We start from the raw sequence: 23,435 nt of genomic DNA, 5'->3' as shown, positions 1-23,435 counted from the left end.
GGTATAAAGCACGACATCGCTTTGCATAGAGGTCTCTGCCAAGATTGTGGGAACTATTTTCCCAATGGTGGTGCTGAGGCAACAATCTGAATCTCAAAACTCCATTTTATAAAACAGCTTTAATATGCGGGTGAATTGTTTCAAATGCAATCATCAATCAGTAAATTCTGAGCAAAACTGCTAAAATAATTTCATCCCTTTCTGACTAGTTTATAAAATACTGAAGCCACAGTTCAGCAGCTCACAGCTATAATGATTATTATTTTGTTCTTGCCGCTACAAATCTCAATAGTTGAATTATATTCTTATTTAACATATTAGTGAAGCAGAATGTCTCTCTGACAAAGAAAACTTCATGAACTTTGGTTCATCTGTGCTTAAACAAAGGTTGAGACCAGCGTGTTTTAGATGCACAAAACTGGAAACAGTAACGATTAATTATTATTATCATTTTTAAATCTCCTGTTCAAAATGAACGGATCAAACCAAAGTGATGTCCTGTGGTGTTTTCTCCTCCCACACTTCATGTCCTACTGTCTCATCCAGCATTGATTTGGTCTCAGCTGTCGGTTCACCAGAACACAGCGGGGACGTTTCTGGAGCCACAAGCAGAATTTGATCTCCTCACGTCACTCCACCCCACCCTGCTGCCCCAGGCCATAAATCAAGACACCTGGACAAAACTCTATGATGTAACTGTAAAATATTGTCATGGTGTTCGTATTAATAGTATCACGAATATGAAAAGGTACCGTAAGACAACAACAGGTACGTTTAAAAACAGTTCAAAGGTACACTCCCTGTGTTTATAGCCCCAAATCCCAGAGTAATAATAACTTTAGTGACATTCCAATGGGAAAACCTCAAGAAAACCTTTTTAGTTTTGTCTGTAAATGTGTCTGTAATTATGAATTATGAATTAATATCATACAAAAAAGCCCTTGTTTTATTGCCATCTAGTGTCCACACGAGAGTCAGGTAGGCTGAATATATATATATATATATATATATATATATATATATATATATATATATATATATATATATATTATTTTTTTCATTGTATAATTAGCTTTTGTTCATTTTGAAAAAGCACAAAATAATTCATGAAATATTAAAGTATTGCTTTGACATTTGTAACACATATAAATTGTTTACATATGTAGTTCTAGGTAAAGTCAAATTTAAGTAAATTGTGACGTTTTTTGTTTCCTGTTGTTCATAACAAAGAGCCTACAGTCTGAGATTAAATAATGGGTATTATTTATCCTGTTGTTATAGCTGTGGACTAAAATCATATCATATTTGTAGTTATTACAGTTAATATGTTGTGCGATATATTTTTAATTATAATTCAGTTACATTTTTACCATTATAATTTAAATACCATATTATCCAAAATACTTGTATGTATTTACGAAGGCTGGGAATGAAGCAAAGTATTAACCTAACCATATAAATTGTTAAGTACGCTAAATAAACAAGTTGAAGCGAGTTGACTTTCCAAACATCCGACTATTCATTTTTCAGTAATCATGTTTTATTTAATATCTCAAGATCTTGATTTAGTAATTCAAATTAACAAGATGTTTGAGTATTTTTCTTCATCATTTCCAACTTTTATTTTTTCATACCACAAAAAAGGCTTTTGTATGGAAGCCCGTTCCTGTTAGCAACTAATCAATAAAAATCACAGAAAATCACAGAAAATCAAAAACAAATCACAAAAAAGTAAAGTTATTATTATTTTTAATTTACAAAAAAGAAGAATAAAAATAAAAATAAATTATATAATTATATATCGGTTTTATTCTTTCGAAAACAACTTTTATTTTCTTGTATATTTTCTTTGGTTAATAAAAAATAAAAAATAAAAACTTAATAAAAAACCATTGCTGGCGGAATGGGCTTCCATACTTCTATGATATTCGTTTAAACCAAATTAATTGCAAATATTTTAACGTTAATCTTTTTTTTACAGTCAACTGACATAATGAGCTCATCGGTGTAAATTGATGTAACTCGGTCCGTGAACGCACCTCGCCTTGTCTGTCTGCTCTCTAGTTACAAGTATGGCGGCTTGGACTTGCGGAGGAGGAGAACAACTTGTTATAGATTCCTCCCGGAAAACTGTAGGAAAGCGGCGGCTTTAAAACTCAACCGTCTCGGTAAAAAACACGACCTGGAACTGAGACACACGCGCGCAACTTGTGGCTTTTACGGAGTTTTTTTTTTCTTCCCTGGAAGATAACCTGGAGCTTGTGTGATGCGCGTGAGGACCCGCAGTCAAGAAACTCCCCTGACTGTCAGTTAGCTAGCCGGCTAGCTGCTAGCTGATCCACCGTTTCATGCTAACATTCGCTTGCAGGGGCTCCGTAGTAGCTCAAAAAAAGGCGGGCTAGCTTGCTGCTTTTATTTTGCTCCCAGGAGACACAAGGGGATGGCATTTCGCCTCCATCCCGGTAAGCGAACTGGTTGAGAGGGGTGTGGGGAGAAAACATTTGGGCACCTGGTTGATAAGTTTTGTCGGCACTCATTAGCCTAGCCTAGCCTAGCTTACTTGGTTCAACGCCAGAAAACGTTGGCCGAGAGAGTTAGCGCTAGCTTTGCCCCGTCCGTTTTGCGAGCTAGCCAATTAGCATTTTAGTTGCACAAGAAGACCTGTGCTTATCGCTCGTTCATGTCGAGTGTTTTTTGACGCGTCTGCACTAACTAATATCAGACCAAGAACCGCTTTAGTTCGCCTAATTGACCGTAAATGATAAATAACTCAGGGATGTTTTTTTGCTCGTTAGTCGTTAGCGACCTTACAGGTGTTCTGGTAGAGGGAGTGGTGGCGCTAGGTAGCTAAGCTAAGGTATCAGGGTAAACAGCGTCATTCAGATTATTATGGCTGTAAATGACGAATAGATTACAAGACGACACGCTACTAAGCGGTGTGTAAGCCGACTGGCATGTTGCACATTGCTGCGAGACAAGACTTAACATTGCTCGAAAGCGCGCAATAATATTGTTAACTGTTCCCTTTGCCTGCTTCTTCGGTGCCGGAATAGTTTGATGGACGTGGGAGGCTGTTTTCCAGGCTGTCAGTGCTATAATACTCAGTCATGTATGTCTTGACACATGGCACCCTGGTCTGTGCATAGTGCCTGCTGTCAGATATATAAGTATCGTTATGTAGCGTTGGTGCACAGTCAGTGAGGGGAATGTCTTGTCTTTTTTATACCTGTTGGTTTGTTTTTTATTTTCATTTGTTTCAAACACAGGAGTGTGAATCGAAGTGGGAAAGCAGTGCAGCCCAGGCTGTGCACAGTGGACAATGTTTATTAGCTAGTGCCTAGGAACTTAAAAGGACTGACAGTTCTGCCTACACATATCGGCAACAGATATTGTACTTTTATTCATTGGTGGATTGTAACAGAAGACTGCCACTCTGGATCAAGAAAACCTGCCCCCCGTGTCCCGTTGGAGTAACACTCTTAAGCCAAAATCAATGCCTTCGGCGCTGGCCGTGTTCGCCTGCCGACCCAACTCGCATCCATTCCAGGAGCGGCATGTGTACCTGGATGAGCCAGTCAAGATCGGCAGGTCGGTGGCTCGGTGTCGGCCGGCCCAGAACAACGCCACCTTTGACTGCAAGGTGCTGTCCAGGAATCATGCCCTGGTTTGGTTCGACCACAAGACCGGCAAGGTAAGAGAGGATGATTGTTGCTAACCTGACATTTTGTTCCTGTATTTTCCTTCAACAGGAGTGCCCTTTTGTCATGTTTTCCATAATTCTCGAGCAGGCAAGCCTTTTATGACAGCCTCGTGGACCGTAACGTCACAAATGATTCTGGATTTATGTTCCACCCACTTCAAAAATATTTACTTTAAGACAGTCTCGCAAATAGACAATTGTCGAGAGAGAACGGGGATGGAGTATTGCAGTTATGTAGCATAGTTCGGCTACCAAAGTGCTCCTAAAAGCAAAATCTCATCCTGATCGTCCACATTCTTGTGCGATTGTGATTGTTGGCTCATTTTCTTGACCGGAGTTAAACTTTGTCCGTAAACATAAATTCAATGCAGATATCTACTGAGGAATGTCCTTGGTCCAGTCTCGGACTCGACTTAATCCTTGGCTAGGAAACCAACCTGTTATTTCTTTTAAAATCCACAGGTCTCAGATCTGAATCAGATCAGTGTGTGTGTAGTTTCTCTGTAGAACAGGTTGAACAGGCTGAGACAACCACGGGATTAACCCAACTATGTGGCATGCAGGGACATTGAAATACCGTGTGTGTGCGTGCTCACACACACAGCATAAGCTATTTATAATGACACCAGTAGCGTCATCCTTTCCTCTCTTATGCGATAAAAGCACACGCATGCGTACGATATATTGACATGCACTTATTTATTGGCGCTAAGGATTCAAAGTGGATAAACTGTCGCCACAGGTTATTTATGGCTCAGAAAAGGGCTGAGCTGGTAGTTTTGTATAATGAACCCAGTCACTGACTAGCCCAGTATTTAACAAGCTCAATCATATAAGAAAGATTTAAGTGTGTGAAATGTTTAATGAATATACAATAGAAATACAAGAATACCCTTTTCTGCAACACCTGTTTTAAAAATACTTTTTAAAGATGTAAGTACAGGGTGGGCAGATTAAACCACATTGAACATATTTAGAATTATTTTTCACATTTTAGGTAACGATTCAGTGAATGTGGGTTCCCTGTGACCTCTGGGTTAAGTTGCCAACCATGAACCTCAGCGTCACTGGTCTCAACTATTATCTTAAGTCTATTATTTTACACAAATTAGCGTAGCTGCTAGCAGACTTGTTCCTACTCATAGCTTTTATACTCAACACTGCGTTGAAATAAAACAAAGTTCTGACAGGTTGTTATGTTACGAAGAATATCGCACAGTCACACACTCATACACGAGGGAGAGTCGCTAACTGAGATTACTCTAAGCAGCGAGTCGCTTAAAGGCTCTGAAAAGTTTGGCGTTATTCACAAAACATTAGGAGCTGTGTCGCCTATATCAACGTGTTTGAAATATTGCCGTTATCGTGACATGAATTCATATTTATTTTGTCATATGTATCAAAATTATACCGGCGTCATCATGATCAATATGATGTGGCACACCCCTAACGTCGACTAAACTTTACATTCATCCGTAAGTTAGCAAGTAAATAAAGTCTTTGAACTTTGTTTACATTAGGTTTTTGATATGTTTGACACATTTATGGATAAACTGGTGAAGGGCAATGGCTGAGTATTCACCCTTTCTCTTTTTTTTGCACACGCACACAGACACAGACCTGGCTTGCCTAACCGATGGTTTAACCATAGGTTCCTCTTGTAGTAACATCTGTTGTTTGTCACATGAGTCTGCAGTTTGTTTCTTCAACAACCAGCCTACAGTTTCCCTTTGCTCTAATGGATTGAAACAGAGTTTATTTTCACCTGAATTGTTCTGCGTTGTGACTGAGAGCGTGGAGATCTGCATACCACTCAGGTAAAATGTCAGTGGAGACTTGTGTTTTACTGCACACATTGACACTTTATGAAGGCTTTTATTTGGCTGTTTTCACCTCCATCATGTCTTTGAGTGATAAGTGTGCACTGGAGGGAAACTGGTGCGATTGGTCGCGTCCTGTGATTGATGAACCAATCAGTCGGCTCAGTGATCCAGCAGATTGCTTTATTATTGATGTTCTCTTTCTGTACATCAGAGCAGAGTCTACTGTAAGACAGGAAGAGGTCCCACCAAGATCCCTCACTCTTAGATCACTGGAACTCAGTTCTCAGACTCAACTGGAGCTGCTGGAAAAACTCAACTCGATGACATCATGTCTTTTACATTTGGTCAGTTTTATTGTTTTGCAGCCAGACTGAAATGTGATTTAAGGATTGAGAAGTACAACGCTGTGATTACATGCTACGTATTGTAGCTTGCTGATCTCACAGCCTCCCTCTGGGACCATTGCCCCGACACAACGACTACTGCGAAGGAAGGATGAACTAATTGACACGAGCACAGCTGGTGGGATGAATATCTGAAGGGCTCTGAGAGGAAATAATGAAGTGTGTTCTTATTTAAGCAGCAGCCCATCACGGGAAGGTCAGATCAGACCCAGCTGCTCCTCTCTTAACCCTGGAGGTCCTGGGACCTCCATTCGGGAACTACTGTAAAATAAGAGATCCAGAGAGCTCAACCAGAAGACACAGTTGGTCTGACAGATGAGATGTCAGTACTTTGCCATTTTACTGGCGCTTAACTTCTTCCTTTCTCCGTAACAAGTAGTATTTCTCGATAAGGCTCCAGGAGTCCATCACCACATGTTTTCAGTGTATAGTTCTTTTTTTTTTAGAATCATTATTGCTTCAGACTGTATGTGAAGCCCAGCTGAAGTCTTTTTACATCCAATGAATGAAAGACAAACACTATCTAACCATGTGAGTTGTCCCAAATGTTGGCTGTAAGTTGTTTTTTGCAGTCCTTGATGAGATGTTTGATGCATTGGCCAACTGTTTTTGGGGAATTACGGAGCTTTTAAAAAATGAAGCTGTATATTTGTGAGCTGTTTTTTTAAAAGCAGTGTGTAAGTGAAGCCTGATGTTTCCTTACTCATAAAAGGATAATCCCAGTCACTCTCAGATGGTGAGGCACACAGCTCATTGATCAAACCCTGGTGTCGGATCGGTAGTCGGTATAGGCCGATGCCCAAAAGCCCAGGTATCTGTATCAGGACTGGAAGAAGTCTGATCGGTGCATCCCTAATTTGAATGCAGCAATCGACTCCTCAGACACTTCTAAACAGCAGTCAGTCAGCTGGTGGTGTGCTCAGGCAGATCAAACCAGATTTATAACTCACTGGAGAACTCTGTCATCCAGCTCCATCACTTAGTTATCCAGTCATTCATTTATCCATCCACTGAGTGTGTGTGTACTCTGAATATTAACATGCGGCAGATCAGATCAGGTTTATTGTTCACAAGGAAGTAGTTGTAAAATGTCAGAACTACGAGATACGGGACACTGATCTATGAAAAGCACTTTTTGGGGTTTTCATGCAACAACCAGGGTTTAGTGATTGTTGCAAGAAAAGGTAAATATAACATTAATTGAAGCTGCTTGTCAAATACTGTTTGGGTCCAGCAAATGGCTGAGTTTGTTAAATACTAGCAGGTCAGCTGATGGTTTGGAAGGTAAAATACTGCATGTTCGTGCGTCCTGCTTCATAAATACCCAGCTGGTGAGGGAACATTCTGCTGCATAAAGTTGCAGCGCTGCATGAAACGATGGTGGAGCTAAATCTGTCCTCTTGTTTCCCTGCTTGTGGCCCACATGTCTGGTGCAACGCCTCACATCAGGCCATCTGCAGCATTGTTCTGCAGGCCGATGTCACGTTTGTGGGTCAGCCCTCTGTGGAGGATTCAGAGTGGAGAAAAGAGTGCCAAGGAAGCTCTGACTTTAATTACAGTTTGAATGAATAGCTTTAAGAAGCCTCGTGGGTTGAACAGGTGTAAATACCTGTCGGCAAGTAGAAACCTGTGCACAGGGAATATCCCTCCTGCCGGTTAATAAGCAAACCGTGTCATTTTATATTTGTCGTGTTTTCTTTTTGTACTTTTTATAAATGTTCCATGCTCAGTTATGTACAGTTTAGCTGTTACTATAAATGAGAACATCACCTGCTGTTTGATTCCACTGTGATGGGAATGAAGTGCAATGCACTGGTATGGAACTATGGTTCAGAATTTATACATTTTCTTAAGATTTACATTTCTTAAAGCCAGTAAAATGTTGCGTTTTAAATTTCTTGGTCAGTGAAGCTAGCATGTGTTGCTAATACTTAGCATGTTTAGTGAAGCTGTGACACGTTTTATGAAATACAAACTACCATTTGAACGTTTGTGTAAAATGTAAATATATTAAGTCTGTAGTGATCTGTCCCACCTTAAAGCTCATTGTATAGGAGCAGCAGGCCGAGTCTTGTGCTGCGGAGTTTCTGTAAAATGTCGCTCTGATGTGTTGAATGCCTTGTTGACTTTTAGCAAAGCAGTGTTTCCTCGAGGGTACGGAGCAGTTAGCCAATGGGGGAAGAGTAACCAGCTAGGGTCAAACTAAAGACAAACTTTATTATAGTTGAGTATTTATTTTATTATTTACACATATCACATATTCTGGAAATGTTTTTATCCGCAGATTTGACAAACTAATTTGCTTATTATTTTACAAAAAGGAGCTTGCTAATGCATTAATAGTCATAGCCTGGACTATCTTCCTATTTTACAGTTCTCTGCTGTTGCACACTTAAACCAGCTGATGCTATTTTTATGTTATTGATTAATTTTCCACTGCGTAGGGCCAATAAACCGATGGCTTTAGGACACAGGCAGCGACACTCTTCTTGTGCTTGTTCCCTAACTACAGAGTTATTTAAAACTTAATTATGATGAACATCGCACAGTGCTTCTCATGGACGACTTTAGGATTTAATTACAATTAAATGAAATACTTGTATGTACAGTATATGACTGTTGTAATACAGTTTATTCAGCTGTTTATTTGGCAGCCTGCACTTATAGAAAGCTCTGCAATGTTTTTTAGTGTTAGGCTGCTTTTACAATAATTTGGGCAAATTATGTATTGGTTCTCATTTGTTTGAACTGTATTTGTTGAAAAGGTTAAAGCTCTATTCGCATGTTTTGATCCTGAAACAGTTAAGCAGACATGTTTGCTGTTTCCCGTTTCCTTCTCTTGTGTTTTTAGGTATTAGAAATAAATACGTTTACACCTAAGTTACCATTACAGGCTAAAAGATGAATCCTTTATGACTTTGTTAATCACACGTCCTCTACTCTTGTGCCACCTTTTTCATTGGTCTCACCATTTCAGTCTCTGATGTGTATCACACTTTACAGCCTCGCATGTCTCTGTAATGAGGTGGTGTTGATTTAAGTCAAAGTCAATAGATTTAAGGACTTGACTGGTCGTTCATGCAGCCATCAGAGTGTTGACATCTTATTACTACAGCAACTCATTTCCCAGCATCCTTTTATCACAACTACACTGACAATGTTATTGTCAGTGTAGTTGTCGGGTAATAATGAGAACATGCTCACACACTCCCTACAGTAGATGAGTCATTAGATTGCTGGAGGCTTCAGGTGAGGACAGATATTCACAGGGTCCAGAATTGGCATCCTTCTTCACTACGAACTGTTACGCTTACTTTATCTGACCTCAGGCTGGGTACCACAGAGGGAAGTTCTGCAAATTCTGCAAGTATGTGGCGGCACAATGGCAGAGAAGATGGCGCTAAAGGAGGGTAGTTGTTTTGTGATGAAGACAACCAGAGAGATAATCAGTCAGTCAACCAGGAAGCAGGTGGACGACCGCGCTGACAGCAGAGCTGTTGTCTGAGTATCGGTACTCCGCGGCATGATAATGACCTCCAATGTGAATACCAACACAAGCACGGGAACGCTGTGACCGCTCTGTAGCTCTCTTCATGTCTGTAGTGAGAAGGAATAAGATGCTGTTGGCAACCTGGAAAGCTCAGCTCTGGTGTTGTGCGTGTGTGTTCAGTGATAGCAACGCTGCACCCAAACACTGCAGCAGGACGCCATGATGGAGCATTAGAAGAGAGAGGGGGGGGGGTCTTTGGGAATCTCACATTTCAGATTCAAAATGAATTCAGATTCAATGAATGTAAACCTGTCTCCTTTGTCCACTGAACTGCAATATCAAACATAACTGACAGTTAACTAGTCTTGATGATGGTCACTTTTCAATGCAGTGACAGATGTTCATAAAGAATATGAAAGCAGATTAATCTGGAAGTATGAGAGAGAAGGTGAGAGAAAGGACTACGATATGCATTTTCACGATATAATGTGTCTGCTGAGTATAGGAACAACAATGTTAAAGTCAATACATTGTGTTTTTAAGCTAATGTTTATTTCTGAGTCCTTATAGCTTTCATTTTCTAATATTAAACTAAATTATCCTGCTTATCAATTAGTTTAAAGCTCACTAGAGCGGCTCGCACATCGCGGGCTTGACCCATACACTGGATATCATAAATTTAATAACGATTAATATTCAATCGTTTTGTGTTTAGCTAGCTAACGTTATTAGCATCCTACCTCGGAACAAACAAAGTCGTTCTTGTAGTTCTTCATTGGATTGCGCTGTGAGTGAGGTCTCCATCTCTTTATTTGTTTCATGTGCTCTTAACTCTTCGGACTTACTAATAGAATATACTTCAGTTGGTACAATACAAACAGCCACTGGTGAGGACGTCAAGGGTCAGAGGTCACGACAATAGATGGAGAGAGCTGTTTCTCACTCATTTTTAAAGGTTCGATACACCACCCTATGGATGACAGAAGGAAAATAATGAGAAGAGGCCAGATGCTGGAGTTTTGAGGTTGATGGAAGTAGATAGTGAAGTTGATACAAGGTCTTTATAATTTATTCATACATGATGCTTTTTAGAGATCTTGTGACAATTTTCTACTCATCTTATTGGCTGCTAAGGTGAAAGTATCCGGTGAAACATTCACATGAGATTATCCAGCTTGGTAGGAAGGTTGTCATCAAAAAGCCAGAAGAACCTGTTGACCAGAATAAACTCCGGTTAACAGGTGAGTCGGGTTTAATCTACTAACCGATGAAGCAACTCATCCAGCGGCTTCAGCTTTTCAACACTTCCTCAGACAGGAAGGAGGAAGCTGTCGACACAAACGGCCTTTTATGAGCTTGTTGTTAGAAATGTTACTTTACTCATAAAGCCATTAACAAATACGGCTTTTGTTGAATTTACCTCCTTTGTAATTGACAGAAAATAATTCATAAAAGACATTTTATTACCAATTAAACTGGAGATTCAGAAACCTTTGCGTCATTTAATAATACATGATTTTACCTTTTTATAAAAGATGAATATAACTGCAGCTGAACATCATCCAGCGTTTTATGAAGGTTTTTATTCTCTAGATATCTGTTCAGCTTCCAAATACGGACGGATGTTTTATTCATAAAGAATTCATATTTGATTTAGTTTTCAAACTGTTTGCCAAGATTTGAGACGCAGCAGAGAGTGAAATGACGTAAAAAAGGAAACATGTTTGTATTGAATGTTTTCCTTTTTAATAGTGTTTAATCTAAACGTTAACGTCTAATGTCAAAAATACACCAGACGTTTAAAAAGCTTGAGTCAAAAGCCCAGAAAAATATAGTTAAAAATATAATGTAAAAACATTTTAGAAGATGGAACCAGATGTTTGACATCTTTCTTTAATCCCTTAAATCATTAATCAATTATCAAAATTGTTGACAATTAGTTTTCTGTCTTTTGACGGATATTTAGTTGAAGAGTTTTTCTGGCAAGCTCTAATTTGAATTAATATTAATAGATACTGAAAGATGAGTTACTGTCTGTCTCTCTCTCTTTCTTTCTCTGTCTCTCTCTCTTTCTCCCCCTCCCTCCCCTCCATAATATTAACCACTAAAGTGACAGAGCTGAAAATAGGCAGCAGAAATCTGTAGCCTGAAACACTATCAGGCCAACACTCACCTTTCAAGGAAACGCACACACACACACCGTTCTGCAGGAATACGCTCACGTGCTCTGATAAATAAATAAATATATAAACCCCTCTTTCTGTTTGCCAGTAGCAGCAAACGGCCTCTTTTTGGAAACGGTGGCAGGAGTCCAAGCTCCAGTCGGCTGCTCTCTCTCCGTCTACAGCCTCTCTCACATCCACTGTCACCGGGAAAGGCTCTGCCAGTTTTAAGAAGCACACCGAGTTAAATTAAATCTTACCCCAATGCCGACAATGAGATAACAAGACAGCGTTAACAACATGTATCAAGCAATCTCTCACCGCGTTTCTCTGACTTCTGGCTCATGTGGAAGTTGACAAATAGCTCGTGAGCACTGCGGCACCATCCAAAAAATGGGTCCATCATATTTGAACGGGAGAATCTTTGTGGCTCCGTGGGTTGAGCGGATCGTCCTTTAAAACCACAAGGTTGGCGGTCCGATTCCTGACCCCTCGTGTGTCCTTGAGCGAGACATGGAACCCTAAGTTGCTCCCCCCGGGCGCTTCACAGCCGCCCACTGCTCCCTAAATGCTTAGGATGGGTTTCATGTATGTAAATGACTTGTTTACGTCCTAAACGAGGCTGAATACTACCAGAGTTTTGGTGAGGATGGCTCACCTAACCCCAATACATTTTATTTATATAGCGCTTTTCATGACACTCAAAGACACTTTACATTAAAATCTTCATATATAAAAACAATACACTAAAAACAAAGTGCACAATAATAGTCACACATTAAAAGCAGTTTTGAACAGGTGAGTTTTGATGTGGTCACGGGAGCGGGTGTGGGTGAGCAGGCGAGCAGCAGAGTTCTGGATGTACTGGAGTTTATTCAGGATTTTGGATGATGTGCCGTAAAGAATGCTGTTGCAGCGGTCAATTCTGGAGGTCTCAACTCTTATCACACCAGGATTTGCGGCCCTTTACTCGGTCATTGAGAACGACATGTGCTATGTCTCAATGTTTTTTTGACACAGCAAAAAAGTCATGAAATCCATGAGGGAAAGTTGCTACGATAGAAGCAACCTGCTATCCGTTCATAGCACCGAACACTTTATGTGTTGTTTTACCACATGTTCCAGGGAAAGCTTTGTTTCTGTATGACAGCTGGTACAGCATGCTCACTGCCCAGAACAAGAGGATTTGGTTGAAGAGTCTTTATTTGTGAATATGAGCAGCTTTTTTATGTCACGTGATTCAGAACATGTTCTGTGCTCTAACAACAAGGACGCTATACGGACACACTATCTTTTGCTGCAGCTGTGATGTCAGACAGTATTAAACGAGAAGGTAAATGAAAGCATTGAATCTGTCTCGGTATGTTCCCGACTCTAAAGGACGGGGATCAGGACATCCCTGCTTTAAACAGTCAACGTGTGAGAACGCTAAAAATACATTGTTTAAACAGACGGAGGACGGTCTCCATGTGTGGAAGGAGTTCATTACCGCTCTCGCTCTCGCTCTCTCTCCCCCCCTCTCCCCCCCTCTGTTAATAGAACAGGTTTATCACGACCGGCTTCCTTCAGCGTGACCGATTCATTCATTTACTAAAACATGGAGATAATCTCTGTCCTCTCAATCATCTCTACAAAGAGCCCGTCATAGTTCTACTGTCGGTAATTATTAACACGACTCTCATGGCTTCTTCTTTGTTTAACGCTGACCGTCCACTTGACTTCTGATGTGGATCCTTTGATCTGTTCAAGTAATAGATTACTGAATGTACTACGTTACTACTTCCAGTATTCCTACAGTAAAGTATCAGCTCTTGAACCTCCTGCTTCAACGTTGACCTGCTGTACTCACTATAGTGGAGTGGAGTGCTCAGTGTAGAGGAGATGAAGACTCGCGTTGTTATAAACCAGAACTGTTCTTTGTCTCTTCAGAGACGGTAGCTAGCTGTGAGACGTCGAGTTCACCAGCTGACTGAACAAGGAAAGAATTCTTTCCCTCACTCACTCGCTCACTCACACACACACTCTCTCTCTCTCTCTCTCTCTCTCTCTCTCACACGCACACACACACAGAGGCATTATCCATGGTTAGTGTGTCAGTAAGTCAGTCTGTGATCTGCTTTGTTGTGTCTACGTTTCAGAAGGAGAAGAGCAGATAAAGCGTCCCAGACGAACACAAATATAATTCATGTTGGTTCAGATACGAGTCACCGGGGTAACCTTTTAACCAATGGATCTGTCATTCATTCACACATGCCTTTGAGTTCGCAGTCAGCAGTCATTTAGGAGAGTGTGATGACTTCAAAAGACTGAAGTGTGTCTGGACGGTGCTTCATAATCAGCTGGGATTACTGCAGAGTGAGAGAATGAACGTCTGAAGCAGAGCTCGTCTTTAACCAGCCGTATAGCTCTGGCTTTAGTGCTGAATCACAGTTGCTTAATTTCCTCATTGGCCACACTTTGTTTGTTTTTGGGGAAATGAAAGAGACTTTCTGAGCGATTCATGCCGTGAAATTTAAGTTGAAATCAGTTTGTGGAATCAGACGACAGCTGTAACCGACAGAAAGATACCGAGAGCTTCTCTGAGGCTCAGTGGAAGGTAAAGAAGCTCGTACTTGTTGACTTGTCCTCTGAAGTGAAGTGAATTATGGAAAATAAAAGGAATGTGTAGCAGTTGAAAATGTTCTCACAGTCTTATTGATCAACAGCAGGGACTAGGACGCTCACTGTGTTTTCACCGGAAGATCTAAATTAATTTCTGGGGACGTCTTACAGTACAGGAACGTTCAGGGTGAGGTTTGCAGGGATGACCGTCACCACTCTGTCAAACACACAAAGTGAAGCTGCTTCAACTCGTTCACTGCTTCATTCATAGAACGAGGAAGTACTCTCTTTGTTTGCTGACCTTAAAGATAAAGTTATGCCGACTAAAACAGAACTGAGAAGGCGAGCGGTAGACGTAGCCACGGTGCCGTGACTGAGAGATTCACGGCACACTCAACAGATGATTTACTGTAGAGACAGACGCCCTCTGTTTTGTTTTCCTCTGTATGTCATTCCTTACATCATTACATGAATCAGTAAATACTCTGCAGCAGTAAATGTCGTTAGTGAGACAAAACTAAGGTGTTATATTTGTTTCAGTGTTTACCCCTGGAGACTACCGGCACCCCTCGTCCCGTGTCATGTTTCTTTGTCGTACCTCGGCGGACTGATTTGCCTAATCGTCGCAGGTCTTCAGGCCGCTATGGAAACGCAGACACCAATGGGCTGAAGGAACCTTTCAGTTCCTTGAAAAGTAGTTGTGGGATTAAATTAACAGGAGTTTATGGTGGACATGCGGCGTTTGTAAACTATTTGAAAGGACCATGCAATTGTTTTTATCAGTTGTACATCTTTACCATACATTTCATGTTAATGCACTTTAAATGGTCAAGATTAATGTCTTGCCTGTCTCAACTTTTTTGTGTAGTTTTAGCCGGAGAGCCTCTGCAGTGAGACCCCTGCTGTGCCGAACACAGTGGTCCCATTCAGAGGGAGCTGCTCCAGGCTTTAGTGTTTTACTGGGGTATGTTTTACTGGCTGATAATGCTGTGAAACGAGCAAATGATTTAATGAACATAGACGAAGGACTAAACCAGCAGTCTGCTGCTCACAGGTAGATGATGTCGTATGTGTGTGTGTTGCTGGGTGAAAAGCTCTATCGTTAGGTCCCTCCCTCTCTGTCTCCAGGTTACCATGGGGACAGGAGGTAACTGTCTGTGTGCATGTACATATATATACCGGTGTGTATATATATATATTTATATAGCTATCATGATCTGTGAATTGGTAGTTTTTTCGCAGCACACTGCAGTCGGATAAACGGCAGTCAAACAGTCCGTCTCTGCATCTCTTTCTTTCTCTCTCTGTCGTCTTCCTTCTTCAGTCACTCCTTCCTCTCGTCAGTGTTCTCGCTCTCTCTATCTCTCTCTCTGTCCGTCTGTCTCGCTCTCTGTCTCGCTCTGTCTCTCTCTCTCTCTCGCTCTCTGGTAGATCGACATTGGTTTTCAGTCGTGTCGGAGAGCTGAGAGCTGTTGAATGAAACTCCTGGAACGACAGAGAGACAGGCCTCAGGCATCCAGATCAGATCGCAAACTGTGTGTGTAGTGTAGTGTAATTCATACCTTAATTTGTCAGCGTGTTCATGCTTAAGGTTTGTGTTCTGTGTGTCCTTGTTAGCTTTTAATCCTCGTTTGTCTGTACATGTGCAGTTGTTTTGCCGTGTGTGTGTGTGTGTGCTTCATTTCTGTTTCTGTGAAATTATAATTAATTTCAGTTTTTTTTTTTTTTCCTGAATGATGTGTGAATGAAAGAATTGATTCTTGCTGTTTGTGTTTTACTGACATGGTTGTTGTTGTCGTCCTTGTGGATTGGTGTAATGTGACTGTGTTCAGTGCTTTTAAATGTTGCTGTATGGTCGGTGTTATTGTGTATTTCTGGGCGGTAGAACTACAGTAAAGCCTGAGGATTAAATTATGAACTAGTCACACCTCCATGTGCTGACGGGAGGAGAGTAGTGATGAGTTGATGTTGACGGGGTACTTTTTTATAGGCAGACAACGTCAGTTATTACTCATTTTTGTTTTTGACCATAAATATTTGTTACGTCAAAAACTTCCACACAGAAAAAGCTTAGTTAGTGTCTTCTCAGCGTAAAGTCTGTGGAACAAACCGAAGTGTTCAGGGGTAGAAAAAACATATGTTTTGTGTAATAATGAGGCAAACCAGGAAAAGGTAATAGATGCATTGGAGTATGTGTTGGTGATAGAAAACCCTGTGGTGTCCGACTTAATCAATACCAATATAATGTCAGTGTGTTTGTAGCTCCCTCTATGATGTGGATCCCAGGGTGGCAATGCTTGTCGTTGCAGACTAAAATGTCTCAACAACTATGAGATGGGCTTTCATGAAATTTGCTCCAGACTCCGCCAAAATTTCCAATTCCAATTTACGACCAAATACCTGCAAGACTAAGGATGTTCTCATCACCCCCGGCTGTACTTTGTGTTTAGTACTAATTTGCAAATGTTTGCATGCTAACACGCTAAACTAAGATGGTGAACATGGTAAATATTATAACCTGCTAAACATCAGCATCGTCATTGTGAGGATCTTAATCTACTGATGTGAGTATATAACTCAAGACTGGTTAATATTAGAGCGAGGGCTGGGCGGTATGGCCTAAAATGAATATAGTATGTGTCACAGTATATTTGCTTTTCCTTGAATGTCAACATAAATACTTTTGAAGGGGCAGAGCACTGCATGGCATCATTTCAACCATCCCGAAATCAATTTAACCGTCAAACATTCTGCGTTTTACTTTTACTTAGTTTTTGTCGTTATTTGCATAAAACGCTTGCTGTGATTAAAAGAAATCTTGGCATTAGTAGTTTAAATGATTTATAATAAGTGGCTTATTTGAGGAAGTTCAACAGGTCATAATTCATCTCTAATATCTATTTATATTGCTGTGAAAACATCTCCTTCAAACAACTGTATTTATTCAAGTTTCTCACCAAAATCTATTTGAGCACATCCTAATACTTATTTTTCTGAGTCGAGCTTGAATGCACCATGCTCGTCAACCCAACCTCTGTTAACGTTGGCTTTTAAGCTACGAAGGACGGTATTAATATTATTATTGTGTATCGTCTCCCTCCTGATTGTGACATTCTCAGCATTGGTTGGCTGAAATGAGCACTAGTTTGATGTATAGTTTGGATATTACTGTTTGTGAAATGTCATTATGAGCTGCAGCTCAATGTTGTCGTCTATTCTATTATTTCACTCCCTTCATTCAGTGTTTTTATAGTTTTAAACTTGACTACTTAAATACAACAGTCTGTCCATGTCTGTTGTTTTTGTGACAGTGCTGTAAATGTATTATTATTATGACTGATTTCTTAAGGTTTCTTACCTGCCATGTGTGTGTGTCAGTTCTACCTGCAGGACACTAAGAGCAGCAACGGCACGTTCATCAACAGCCAGAGGTTGAGTCGCGGCTCGGAGGAGAGTCCGCCCTGCGAGGTCCTCTCGGGCGACATCATCCAGTTCGGCGTCGACGTCACTGAGAACACACGCAAAGGTACACGCACATAAGAAATATATATATCTACGCGGTAATATATTCAAGTTCTAGTCATTTTAAACGTGGACACTTTCTGTTGTATGTTGAGAGAGATGCAGGCATGGTTTTTTTTCCCCTCTACCAGTAAAGTGCAGAGCAGATATTTGGGTCAGCTCTTCAGCTCTACTAATAATTCATTCAAAGAGCATTCAACCTGCATCCATATGGGACGACTATTCTATGTTAATCTGTGAACGTCCGTTGAGTTACACGAGATACAATTAGCACCAAATGTATTTAAGTTGGAGATCGTGTTCTCAGGATGAGCGTAGTGAACAATTGAAGCCCTGTGTGTTGGCAGATTTTAGATGTTCAGGTACAAATCATGAATGCTTTAAATTCATCATGTATAGTTTATAAATATGTATTTTGTGATTCATTTTTTCCCTTATGTTCTGGGCAGCCATTGGTTTCCATTCATTTACAGTATGAAAATGAATTTCCAGGCTCTTGAAGCATTGTTATCCACACATTTCTATTGAAAACCATATTTAAAAGCTTTCGGTTAAACTTTTTCAATGATCTGTACCAAACAAATGTTTCCTTAAATCTGTAGACTATGATGTGAAGGTGAAGGCCAGATGTCGATATTAAATATTAAACTAAAATGTTATTTTGACTCACATTTTGCCTTTAACAGACATTACGCCTTGTGCGATTTGAGAATTACAGTTGAACATATTTTGATCAACTTTAAGCAGATTTGTCGCCTTAACTGATGATGATGTTGACTCTGGTAACCAGTACTGAGGTGTTGAACGTTAACATGGTCGTGTGTCTGTGTTTGCAGTCACTCATGGCTGCATCGTGTCAACAATCAAACTCTTCCTACCTGATGGGATGGAGGCGCGGCGACGAAGCGAGTAAGCATTCTCATTGGTTAACACTTGATGCATGAAGCCGTTTGGTGGTTTGAACATATTGTAAAAAAAAAATAACTCCATTGTTGGACTGAAAGATTTGTTTCTGCTCGGTCACAATGAACCAGAGACTGATGGTTTTAATAGATGTCTGGTTACTACACACACACACTCTTCTGCTTGCATAGTGATGTGATTAGTGTCAGTCTAGTTGTTGTTGACTGCCATTTTGTTAACGAGCTTCGTGTGTATTTATTTATCTTTGTGATCCACCATTTAAAACCTGTTGTCGGTGTTGGTCAAACGGTCATTTGATGTTTACATGAATTCATGCTGAGTGTTGGAGAATGAAGGATATTGTGTACACGCGCTACTGTGTGTGTGTGTGCAGTTCAATGGGCCGTAGCAGACCAGCAGCTCACCCAGCATGGAGCTTCCTACTGTACTGGGAGTCCCACCTGTGAGTGTGTTTGGGACTGGCTCTTGTAGATCTATATGTGTGAGTGTGTTTGGGACTGGCTCTTGTAGATCTATATGTGTGTGAGTGTGTTTGGGACTGGCTCTTGTAGATCTATATGTGTGAGTGTGTTTGGGACTGGCTCTTGTAGATCTATATGTGTGTGAGTGTGTTTGGGACTGGCTCTTGTAGATCTATATGTGTGTGAGTGTGTTTGGGACTGGCTCTTGTAGATCTATATGTGTGTGAGTGTGTTTGGGACTGGCTCTTGTAGATCTACGGTATATGTGTGTGTGTGATGCCGGTTGGTGGGCAGTGCCATCTGCTGCCTTGCTCCAGCTTCTAATCTGGAAATCACAGACGAGCATCCTGACCTGCATGAAAACAGACTGAAAATAAAGAGCAGTGTGTCTGCTCCCCCCCGCTGTCTGCAAATCAAGACCGCTTAGATGTTTCAGAAACCGTCTTATTTCAGCTCTGTTTTTGGTCTCTTTAGCTGCTAAATGCTCCACTTCTTTCACCAGCGGGTGTCTTAACTGTGTCTGTCTGCTGTTTGGTGCAGTAGAGTAGAGTCCTGCAAGATTTCAGCTGACTTGGCTTTTTTTTTTAAATGTTCACATTTATCATGTCATATAATCGTCTTTTAGTAAAACATTAAGTGAGTCTGATGAACTTGGCTGAATGTTTCATTCCCACTCTGTGATGTCACTGGGCTGAATTACAGTTAATACAATCTTCATAGAATCTAAATATTATTGAACTCAATCATAACTTAGATAAAAACAATATGGAGGATATTACAACATTCTCTGCAGCTCTGTATCTCTGTGTGGAGGGCAGCTGGAGAGAGAGGTGTGAAGCTAAATCAGACAGATTTATTAATAGCTGCTCTGCTCCCCACATGTTAGCATTAGCCCCTGGAAGCCTGCCAAATACAGCTTCATGCGGTCTTATGTTTAATATTACATAGTCGCCCTCTGTGTGTATAAATTAGACCAAATCTGTGACTGGATTCAATGTTATCTTTCGTTGCTGTAGGTGTGATTATGAAAACTCAAAAGAAAAGTTTGATTAATTTACCTTCTGAGCTCTAATGTCGGCTAAATAAGATAAGACTTTATTAATCATGAAGGAAATTATTTTACAGATTACAACCGAAGAATAAAACAACAGAATATAAACATACAGTGCTGTGAAAAGTATTTGCCCCTTCCTGATTTTTATTTTTTTTGCACATTTGTCACTTACGTGATTTAGACCAGGGGTCTTCAGTGTTTTTCAGGCCAAGGACCCCCAAACTGATAGAGCAGGAACCCCCGACTATATATATTGTATAAAATTGTGTTTTATATTAAACTGGGCCTAGTGCCATGTATAAACATACCTGTTATCTTGCATACAATACTGAACTATTAAAATAATGGATTATTATACAAAATATAATAATCAAACCCAAAATATTGTGTTTTCCATCTAATGTGAAACGCCTGCTGTGACATCACAGATGGGGGCATGGCCAGAAGAGTCAGAGCAAGTTAAAACTCCCACTCTGCTTTATGTGTGATACGTCTCGCTCTTCCAGTCTGTCCAGGAAACATTGAACTTCTTCTTCTATCTGGTGAACTACAATGCTAAACAATGACTCTGAGATGTTGAAGTAAAACCTGTTTGGTTTAACCACCATTGTTTTAGCTCCAGTCACTGTGTTGTTCATGACAATAGCTCTCTTTTGTTTCCCTTATCGGCCTGTTATCACCTGCATATTTCTTTAAATCTCGCTCTCTCTGAGAACTCTCAGAACTGTTTTAATCTCCCTGCTGATTCAGAGCTTTTGAATGCCAAGTTGTAGATTGATAACTCCGCCCCCTCATGCGATGCCAGGTTCGTTATCCAGCACACCTTTCAGCCTCCCACAGACCATAAAGACAGTGAGTAGCTGGAGCAGAGAGCGGTGGGTTTTATTTCGCCACAGTGAGTGCCAGGGTGGGTGGAGCTACAGCAAGTTGCACAAGTTAAAGAAAGAAAATCTGCTGCTTTTGCTCCGAGGAGGAGCAAAGAGTAGAAAGAAAAAGTTTGTGTTATTATGGGATGACCTCACTCACGCTGTGGAAAAGTAGAGAGGAATCAGCTGCTCGGTCTGAAACTAGGAGAGAAAATGAAGTGAGGAGGAAGGATCTATTTTCTCACAGTCGGGCTGAGATCAGTGACCTTTGTCCTGTGACCAATCATCACCTGACACACGGAGAAGAAGATTGGACAGGTAACGTCTCTGTTGTCCACAATCTGAACCAGGATTTATTTGGGCTCGGATTATGTTTTACGTAAAGTGAGGCTTGAACTGTTGCTTGTGTCTGTTTTTAAAGCAACAAGGGGATGGGCATGCTGTCATAACATGAAGCTGGAGAACAAACGACACAGAGCTTGTTGTCTTGTGTTCAGATGACTGTTGGGTTTATGTGTGCTGTCAGCAGATGAAAACATGAGACCAAACGCATCTTTTACTACTTTTTTTTAAGATGCTTATACAGTAGTTATTGTTTCAGAAACAGGCTTGTGTCTGTACTGGGGTTGGTCCAAGTGTCTTCCAGGACGAGGCATAGTTTTATTTTAAATACCGTTATATCATCTGTTTAGCAATCACCCACATCCAAAGTTCAGTAGGGCTGCACCGAACGAGTAACTTATTGATTTATTCTCAAGATTATTTTGTTATTAACTGTTAAATATGACAATTCATTTATCCACAATAAATATGACAAACCTGTCTCACAGATTAATTAAGTCTGTCACAGCAACTCTTTCCATGAACTGGAGAATCAGTTTTTCTACTTGACTTGTTGATTTCATCACCGGAGTAAAACTTGGTTACAATAATCACTCACAGATGTATTGTTGCATAAGTGTGGGGCAATATTCAGAGCTGACTATTAATAATTCACAGGAAACTGAACAATCACAGTTCAGGCCACTGCAGAGGAAGACTTCTGTTTACAACCCACCCGCCACATTTGTCTCTTTACTTAAATCTTAATTCTCCATATGTTGTATAATAAGACCCCACATGTGTTCCAAAAGCAATGATGTACCTTTTGATAATGTAAGTAATGTTTTCCAGAGTTAGTTATGGGCACTTCTTTACTCTAATTCATCAGTTCATTCATTTATAATAATATAAAACAGATAAAAGCACAATATGCTCACGATTTGAGAAGCTGAAAATGGCAAATGTTTTGCTTTTTTCATTTATGAATTGTTTATTAGTTATTAATCGGTTTTCTCTTCTGTTGATTGACTTGATCCACCAAAGTTTTCAGCACGAGTATTACTTTTTTGAATTCATACAACAAAGTTCTTAAAGAGGCTGCAATTTCAGATATTATTTCAGGAACTATTACTTTAAAGAATAAGTGAAGAAGAGTGACTGAGGCTGTCCAAGGCCGGTCTGAGTCGGGATTGCAAGTGGTCGACATATTCGAGCCGGGCAAGATGGAAACTACTGCCAATGTTTTCCATCATCAGTGTCTCCGCTGGACTGCATGCTAAACACACTCGGCTAGATCGTGTGTGTGTGTGTGTGTGTGTGTGTGTGTGTGTGTGTGTGTGTGTGTGTGTGTGTGTGTGTGTGTGTGTGTGTGTGTGTGTGTGTGTGTGTGTGTGTGTGTGTGTGTGTGTGTGTGTGTGTGTGTGTGTGTGTGTGTGTGTGTGTGTGTGTGTGTGTGTGTGAGACTTGATGTTCTTGTGAGACTCAGTTGAAGAGCTGCGAGTTTAGATCACGGTATCCTGTTGGTTTTTTCCTCCATCTTTTAAAAGATGTTATTTTGGAGCAGGTACGGTCTTTGCCGTCGTTGTTTGATGAGGCCAGAAAGACGAGTGATTTGTTTGAGTCTGCTGGAAAACGCATGCTGTGGAGCTTAAGTTCAGTTTTCAGGAGTTTGAGCTTCACCCTTCAGTACCTCTTTAAGAACCAGTGACCTTTGAATTCTTAAGAATATTCAAACACTGGAATTGGAATGTGAAAAAAACTAACTAAATAAAACATTTATAACATAAAACTGCACGACCAAAGCCATAAATAAAATGGACTTTCGGGCCTCCGTTAACAAAAATGTGCAAGGTCTGCACAATGCGCCAGTCTTAATATTGTCTGTTAATAACTGTTTATTCTGACATGTTGACTAAAACGTTGATGATCTTATTTAAACAAACAAATCATCGAGGTCAGCCAAACGATTCAGGTCTTGCGCAATATGTTGATAACGTAAAAACGATGGTGGTCACGTCCATATATAGTGTGATGAGTGGATAATGTAACCGTAGGCTGTATTAATAGTGACAGACCTCTTGTCCATCAAACAGCTCTGTGAGCTCAG

General features: G+C 40.4%; 1 protein-coding gene across 9 annotated transcripts in view; it reads left to right on the top strand.

Moving 5' to 3' along the window:
• The first annotated feature begins 2,082 nt into the window (after positions 1–2,082).
• Positions 2,083–23,435, top strand: part of slmapa (sarcolemma associated protein a) — a 51,585-nt gene continuing 30,232 nt past the window's right edge. For 7 of the 9 annotated variants that reach the window (XM_079265807.1, XM_079265809.1, XM_079265806.1 and 4 more), the window contains exons 1-3: positions 2,083–3,691; positions 17,559–17,706; positions 18,539–18,611. In XM_079265807.1, the coding sequence (XP_079121933.1) occupies positions 3,494–3,691; positions 17,559–17,706; positions 18,539–18,611 (419 nt within the window). In that variant the 5' untranslated portion in view covers positions 2,083–3,493. Of the gene's footprint in view, positions 3,692–17,558; positions 17,707–18,538; positions 18,612–21,210; positions 21,326–23,435 lie in introns of those variants that run through there. The other 2 variants (XM_079265803.1, XM_079265810.1) reach the window with 2 other exon arrangements.

Source organism: Melanostigma gelatinosum, assembly GCF_949748355.1.
Source record: "Melanostigma gelatinosum genome assembly, chromosome: 3".
Taxonomy (NCBI): Eukaryota; Metazoa; Chordata; class Actinopteri; order Perciformes; family Zoarcidae; genus Melanostigma; species Melanostigma gelatinosum.
This window is presented reverse-complemented; position numbering and strand designations above follow the sequence as displayed.